Genomic DNA, 7,579 nt, shown 5'->3' with positions numbered 1-7,579 from the left:
TGGATTATAGAAACCAACTTTTCCAGTAAATCATTAGCAACGACAGGAGGAGCAAGAGGCTTTCTCAAATCTATCATAAGTTTCAATATATATAATTTTTTTCCTATCACTTTGGTAATGAATATCCATCGGATCTTTACTTGGTTTCTACATTTAAAACAAAAGGTGAGTTCCCTAAATGATTGTATTGAGCATCCTTCATCTTCTTTCAGTCATCAAAATTTAAGAGTGTTTCCTAAACTAAAAAAAAAAGATTAAAAAAAGAAAAGAATCATGAATAAATTGATCTTTAGTCACCGACTTCGCAGTTCCTGATGGGTTGAGTTCATCCTGCCCAAAAAAATAAAAATAAAAACTTCCATTATTGCTTGGCCCTAGTTATCTTGAAGTATAAAAGCAACCATGAAAACAAAGTAAGAGATTGTACCGAATCATAATGAAAAACTGATAGTGCTTGCACGAAACTGTGACAAAAAAGGTAGGTTTTAGTCAATCTGGTACCTCAATTATGTACCAAACAGCAACTGGAACGTTATGCTGATCGAAGTTACACGAGCTGATAATGTATGGAGTTAATTAGTTGACCAAATTACACATATTTACACCTGGAAAAAATGAAAGCGAAAATAAGGTTAGGCAAGGAAACGAAAATACCCATCAAGACCAAGAAAAGGTAAAAGAGAGGAGAATCAACCTTTTTCAGTCAGTGGGCAACGGAATGTCTCTATCACCCTTCAGGGCAAAATTTGTTCAAAGTGATTCCCGCCTGCAAATGGGGACCAAATGCTACATAAGCATAGGAACAACCAAAAGAATTTCTCAAGAAAACTTGAGAAGGGAAAGGGATTTTATTGTATGGAATACTTCAATAATATGCCAAGTATATATTCTGTTTTTGACCTTCATTTTCATTTAGATTCACAAAAGTCCATGTTCTCGATAACCAAAAGCAACAACGTTTCTTGTGAGATGTACAAAGGGTATCTGCTGGGCTCAAGATCTACAGACTAAAGATGCTCCTCTGAGGACCACCATAATAGTGATTCCTCACATCAAATCCATTTTCGTATCCCTTCCCGTCCATTACAATGGAAAGATGGTGAAAAGGGAAAAACATTATGCGATAATAAAAAAGTAGAAGGAAGTTCCACCTGAGTGATTGAGGATGCCAAACCATACTTCATATGTGGAGAAAATTGTAATACTTGAAAACATATTTACAGCCTGGTTATAGCCCAAGAGAAACACTCGATCAGGGAAAATAAAATAAATTGCAACAGCATATGTTCATAAGCACAAGCAAGAAGGAAAGAATTAAATGAGGGACTACGTGAAGCATCTTGGAGCCTAACTACTTGGTTCACAGAAAAGTGAGTTTGTGCGATCACATTTGGGTGTTTGTCTATGCACATGCACACTAGTGAGAGACAGAAAGGGAGAAAGACGTACCAATCTCATCAACCTTCAAAAAAAGTTCAGTTCGGTATACCCATGCGAGTAAGGGAAAAGCTCCTCTACCTCAATTCTGGAACTAGAATAACTGGTGCTTTTCCTCAATTGGTCGTGGCTCGATTCAACCTCTGCCGAAAATATTCCATAGACAGGCCTATGATCCGAGAACCGAGATTCCCCGCGTACATAAGATAATTGATGGAGGCCTTCTCCAAACCATAAAATTCTATCGCACCTTCAGCGTAAAATTATTTAATCAGCAACTTTGACCAGGTGTGGCACAGTATTGGAATCTTCCTTTTTTTATATAGCTTCTATAATCACTCGTAATTCTTTTTTTGCAGTTAAAAAAATGTTTATTTTTTCAGTTCCATATTTTCTTGTACAGTCAGGTAGGAGGGATGTTCTTACCAAGCTGGGGTTCGGCGTTTATCCTTTGGATGCATATCATCTCCTGCATATCTGTCAGAATTAGTTGAATACTTGTACGTTGGAGGAAAATAAATTTTCCCCTCATTCCATCCCACAAAAACACGACCTCGCCTCTGCTCTATCCTTAACTGCAACATAACCATCAGCAAATCAGACGGAAGCTGACACAAGTCATAAAATTGATCGATATTTTTTGAAACAGAGAAAGGAAACTAACAGAAGAGATCATGGAGAATATAGGTAAAACATGCCTGGTCATTTTCCAACAATGCCCTCCAATTTTGCATCTCAACTAGTGCCTTGGCAGCTCGGTAAGACAGGGCAATACGATAATTCAAATCCCCAAGCCAAATAACTCGACTGCAACAAATATATAGCAACATTAAAACTTTGAAAACAAATGTGGAATAATGAAGAAAAGGACAGTGTGAACCATATAAATCATTCATTTAGACATGCATGTGAATTTTGTTAAAAATGTTGAAAATTCTCACAGGATAGGTTTTTTGTTGGGACATAACTCCTTGGGATTGTCAAAAGCACAACTGATTCATTTTAAATGTTTGGTAAATTATACTAATACATATGATATCCAAGCAAAGTGAAAAGCGTTGTAAAGGTTACTTGATAGCTGATGAGGGTGGTCTTACTCGTGTTCAAGGATTGTTTCTGGGGACTTCTCATCTCCCGCGTTATTAACCCGTGGAAACCTTGTCTTCTTAAGAATCTCCATGACATCTACATTCCTTCTTAACTCATCACCTTCCTTCTGTCCAGAGGTTAAATGGCTGCAAATGAAGCAAAAGCTTGTTTGGTGCAAGGACATGCTGACAGAAATAGATCCCTGCGACATCAAACAGAATATTACTTCTGTTTTCATAATAGTTAGTAATTCTGACTAATTTGGAAAATCCAAGTAATAAAGTAAATAGTGACACTCCATGATTCACTTGACCAATACCTTGTTTCCTAGGTAACCCATCAATCCTCTGCCAACACAAGATACTTTCATGTTTTTGACGTGATCCCTTAATTCACTCTTCACCCATATTGTCAGGAATATGCCAACCATTTGCTTACTTGCCACTAAGCAGTACCTTGAATGCCCTGGCCTCCCGTGTCCATCTTCGGTAGATGCAGAATAGGAACCTGGTGAATATAATACAGTACTTGGTGATTCCCCGGGCCCGTTATCATCATCCAAAGAGCTCCATCTGGAGTAATCACTGGGCCTGGAGTAATCACTGGGCCTTGAGTAGTCACTAGACCTGTTACCCCATCTATTGCTAGGATCATAGTCACTTGCCCTGTGACCGAATATTACCTGATCACATACACTGAATCGCCGATCAAGTCGTGGCTGTGGAATTGAAGGATCGTTGTCCATTCTCCAGCTATGGGTTGTCTGGAATGACCGGCGATGAAAGAAAGAAGCATTCTTTTGTCTAGATGATCCCTCGAAATCTGCATCTATTTCTACGATTGGCTCAGGGATTGGAGATGGTGTATAGCATCCACCACTTCCACTAGTTCCGGGAAGATTGTTTAGAGTCTTTCTGATGAGAGCCAGCCATTTTTTGGCAGGGCCATTGTCTTCTGCACCCAGAACATTACCAGCATTCAAGGGAACTATCTCTTGAAACCTGATACACAGATAAGTAGAAATATTTCCATCACTAATGGGCAATCACAGAATTTAGTTATAGGAATCGTAGATAATAACCACCAAATTATACCCAAGAACATAAATATCTGCCGGAGGTGAAGCATGAAGCCAGTCATCAAGACTTAAATTACTCGGAGGGGATCTTCCAGCCACGTTCCATGAAGCTACAAAAATACTGCCCAAAATAGAAACAGAAAAGCAGTTGGTACTTAAACAGGAAAAAATGCATATATTTAAGGAAGAAAACTGTGAGAAAAAAGAAAATCTATGACACGATACCTGTGGTTTTGAACGTCTATGATACGAGGATGGTCGAGATTCATTCTACGTCGACGGAACTGCTCTGGATTCTTGCTAAATTTCTCTGCTTCAGAGCGAGGAAAAATAATTTAAACCCAATTGAGACACATATTCACCCTAAGAAATCTTTAAATTCTGATGGTACCGCACCTGTTTTGCTCTTTTTAATTGTACATGGCTCCCTCTCTGAGAAGCTAGTCCTGTACTCAACTTCACCCCCTGATGAAAGAAAATCACATGTAAAGTCGATCCTAATTTTTAAAGAAAGGGTAAACTGGAGATGAATGTGGAGAAGTTGAATTGATAGCAAAAGCAAAACGAGATAATAACGTAAAATTGTCATCAGCAGATACAGTATCACTTCGGTTGCAGAGAAAATGCAGGATCAAATGTAAATAGAAATAATTAAAATTTTTATTTCTTTCACTCCTTGGAACTCAAAAACAAAAGCCTCCATCTAACTCGGGGTGGTTCTACTATTTGGCAGAGGTGCATAAAGTTGGTGATATTTGAGATTCACAATGCCAATAGCATCTAATTCACAAGGATATTCCTCCTTTTCACTGTTTTCTCAGAAACCAACCAGAGGATGAGAAACTGCACTATAAATAAAGTGGATTCTTTGATTCCATTGAATCAAAAACCCCAAGTTTGATTAAAGGTAGTCATCATGCAGAAGCCCAAGAAAAGAAAATGCCAACCTCCGTAAATATTATCAGCTTGAAAGTCCTCATTTTTGCTCTTGATGTTGAACCACTTTCTGACCATTTTCTTGGACCAGGAGAGCTTTACCCAACAAAACAAAAAACCAATTAACTAATGAAATCCAAAAAACATCATAATTGCTCAATAATAAATAAGGGAAAAAACAGATATACTTGTCAATGATGTACAGGAAAATGAAGTGAAAAACCTTGCTTTTCTTGGAATTCCCATCAGTCATTTTTCACTGTTAATTCATATAGCTCTTATTTTACTTTCTGCCCCTCCCCGGTTCCCAAGCTTTGATTAATGCCACCAGAAAAAGGTCACTAACTCAAAAGATATAGAACTCCACAACTGGAATTCTCCTTCCACAATTTATGAACTTTCAGTAAATCAAGCTTCGAAGCAAGTCAGGAAGGTCTTTACTCTCTACAAACTCTAAAAACCTCTGAAAGGTACCCCAAACCCAGCCAAATACACTCAACCACGAATGGATTTCTTGGTCTCGACTAGAAATGAATCAAAAGGGACCGAACAGCAAATGGGTGTTCTTGGTTTCCTCTTGTAGTAAGACTTTGTCAATGCGCTAATGAAACGCTTATGAACAAGAAACAAGAAGAAACCCGCAAAGTATGAGAATGCAATTAGTCAAGAGAGACAAACGCTTTAATGCATGGAAGTGAGATGAGAGATTCTTGAAGTAGAACAAGACAATGTAGGAGACATAGATAGAGAAATAAAGGAAAGCAAAGTTTTTTAGACAGAGAGATAGTGAGAGAAACAAAGCTTATAAGCTTCTCTCTCCATGTCTCCCTTTGAAACAAAGAGGCCTCGTTCTCAGCAAACAGCAAAGTATCGATTTTGAACAGAATAAAGTGCAGCGTTAGAGAGAGAAGAGACAAAAGACTTGGTCTTCAGGACTGCCTTTTTCTTTTTCCTTTTTTTTTTTTTTTATTGAAACTTCAAATTTCAAGGCAGAGCCATGATGGGACAAACGGGCAGTCGTTTAGTGTAGGATCACTTGCAAAAAAACGGCAAACAAAACCTGCCCCCGGTCAGCAAATGTGTAGAGGGTGAGAGAGGGCCAAAAGTGGGGGGACGTGTATTTTAATAATTATTGTGTTTTTAAATTATTTTTTATTTAAAAAATATTAAAATAATATTTTTTAAAATTTTATTTTTTATATTAGCACATTAAAATAATTAAAAAAACTTTAAATTTTTACAAAAATATTTTTAAAATACAAAAACAAACATGTTATCGAAGAATATTACTGGGCACGAATTGAATTTTTTAATATTTATATTATATTTATTATTTATTAGATAAAAAAATTAAGGTTATTTATACATTATTTATCATATTACAAGAATGTATTCTTTATTTAACTATTATTTGATAAAAAATAAAATAATTAATATATATATATATATATATATATATCAATATTAAAATTTGTATATACTATATTTTAATTAAAAAAAACAATTCTAAATGTTATATAAATATATTTTAAATTAAATTTGTGCAGATTTGAATTTCATATATATTTATATTATATAAATATATTTACCCACCCAATTTTAAAATATTCATCCATTCAGTTTTGAATTAAATTGACATTTCTAATTGCAAATATTGCCCTTCTCTCTGCTCTTCGCATTTTGGTCTTCAATCAAAGTGCACAAGAAAGAAAGCAGTTAAAAGAAGGAGAAAGATGAAGGAATATGACACTATGTGTAGCAGTTCTATCTATATATATATTTTGTTTATATCTCTATCTCTCTCTCTTTATATTTTTCCTTACCTTTCTTTTTCGTTAGTCTTATGTTTGGACTATTGACAAAGAGATGCCTCTACTATATTGGCTTTCCCTAATATATATATATATATATATATATATAAACAAAAATATGTTGGATCAATTTGGGTAAATTCAGATTAATATGTAAAAGATTCACGACTCAAATTATGAGACAATGATAACCTCGTATGAAACAAATTTAAAAAAATATATTGTAATTCAATTCTCAACCAACCAAATTTAAAAAAAAAACAATTAAAAAAAACACGAGCCAACTTAAATTAACTTTCCAAATATGGATCATGAAATTGGAATAACCCAATAAAAAAAATTAAAAAAAAATTATGAAACTCAAATCTCAATCAATTCAATATTGACGGATGAAATTGAAAAAAATCAATTAAAAAAAAAAAAGAATTGAACCAGTCTAGGTTAACCTGCTAAACCCCTGACTAATTCTCAATAAACCCAGATATTGAAAGATAAAATTTTTAAAAAAATCAATTATAGAAAATGATAAAAAAAACTGAGTCAATCAGGTAAACCTGCAAACCTGCGACCTAGTTTACAAGATTAAGATAACCTCATAGAAAAAAATTAAAATAAATTACAAGGCTCAATGCTCAATAAATATTTTAATGTTAAAATATGAAATTAAAAAAAAATTATTTTAAAAGAAGAAACAACTATTGTTCTACTGAACAATAGTTTACAAGGAAACGAACAATCATCCTCTTCCTCAATTAATTTTTGTTAATTAGGTATTTGACTCACGCTTTGTTGTAGGTTAAATAATTTTTCTCAATGAAAAATAAATATACAGGTTTTTCCAACATGTTTTTGAATATAAAAGAAATTCTTAATCATAAATCAAAATGTTTATACATGCATCTAATTGATTAAATTAATATTTGATAAAAAGATGGCTAGGATTAAGATATTTGACCTCACAGCAGGGACTATATACTTAGTCATGTCTAATAACTTTGTGTTTCAGAATATATATTCTATTTAACTAAACTATTATCCATGCCAATAAAAGTTAAAAGAAATCACTAACAAAATTAAATTGAATAAAATTATGAAACTCAACTATAAAACAATCCAATGTTGAATTGAAAAACTAGAAAAATAAAATAAAATAAATCTAATATTAAAGGATAGAATAAAAAAACTTCAATTTATAAAAACCAAGACATCCTAGGTGAACCTCCTAAAC

The 7,579-nt window shown here is 34.0% G+C and overlaps 1 protein-coding gene across 4 annotated transcripts; it reads right to left on the bottom strand.

Annotated features, from left to right (window-relative positions):
- On the bottom strand, nt 1-5,416 carry LOC18102510 (type IV inositol polyphosphate 5-phosphatase 7). 4 transcript variants are annotated; one of them, XM_024609735.2, is made up of 14 exons: nt 4,729-5,416; nt 4,552-4,636; nt 4,001-4,069; nt 3,830-3,917; nt 3,621-3,725; nt 2,846-3,527; nt 2,535-2,728; nt 2,136-2,244; nt 1,864-2,012; nt 1,450-1,687; nt 1,152-1,224; nt 695-766; nt 428-605; nt 1-330 (listed from the first exon to the last, which is right to left on the bottom strand). In XM_024609735.2, the coding sequence occupies exons 2-10, from the start codon at nt 4,616-4,618 to the stop codon at nt 1,465-1,467; spliced, it is 1,686 nt and encodes a 561-aa protein (XP_024465503.1). In that variant the 5' UTR covers nt 4,619-4,636; nt 4,729-5,416; the 3' UTR covers nt 1-330; nt 428-605; nt 695-766; nt 1,152-1,224; nt 1,450-1,464. The 4 variants fall into 4 exon arrangements, with proteins under 4 accessions (XP_024465503.1, XP_024465500.1, XP_024465501.1 ...); XM_024609732.2 differs by having other exon boundaries at nt 4,764-5,416; XM_024609733.2 differs by having other exon boundaries at nt 502-605; nt 4,764-5,416.
- Nucleotides 5,417-7,579: the final 2,163 nt, after the last annotated feature.

The sequence above is a fragment of the Populus trichocarpa genome, chromosome 10, assembly GCF_000002775.5.
Source record: "Populus trichocarpa isolate Nisqually-1 chromosome 10, P.trichocarpa_v4.1, whole genome shotgun sequence".
NCBI lineage: Eukaryota > Viridiplantae > Streptophyta > Magnoliopsida > Malpighiales > Salicaceae > Populus > Populus trichocarpa.
Note: the sequence above shows the minus strand (reverse complement) of the source record. Positions and strands in the feature narration are given on the sequence as shown.

Bases quoted from the DNA above. Each gene is read 5' to 3' on its own strand.
- LOC18102510 (XM_024609732.2), bottom strand. From the start codon at position 4,793: ATGACTGATGGGAATTCCAAGAAAAGCAAG. The intron at 4,637-4,763 runs GTTTTTCACTTC...TGTTGGGTAAAG, and splicing joins GGAATTCCAAGAAAAGCAAG to CTCTCCTGGTCCAAGAAAAT. The intron at 1,688-1,863 runs GTAAGAACATCC...TTTACGCTGAAG, and splicing joins AAACGCCGAACCCCAGCTTG to GTGCGATAGAATTTTATGGT.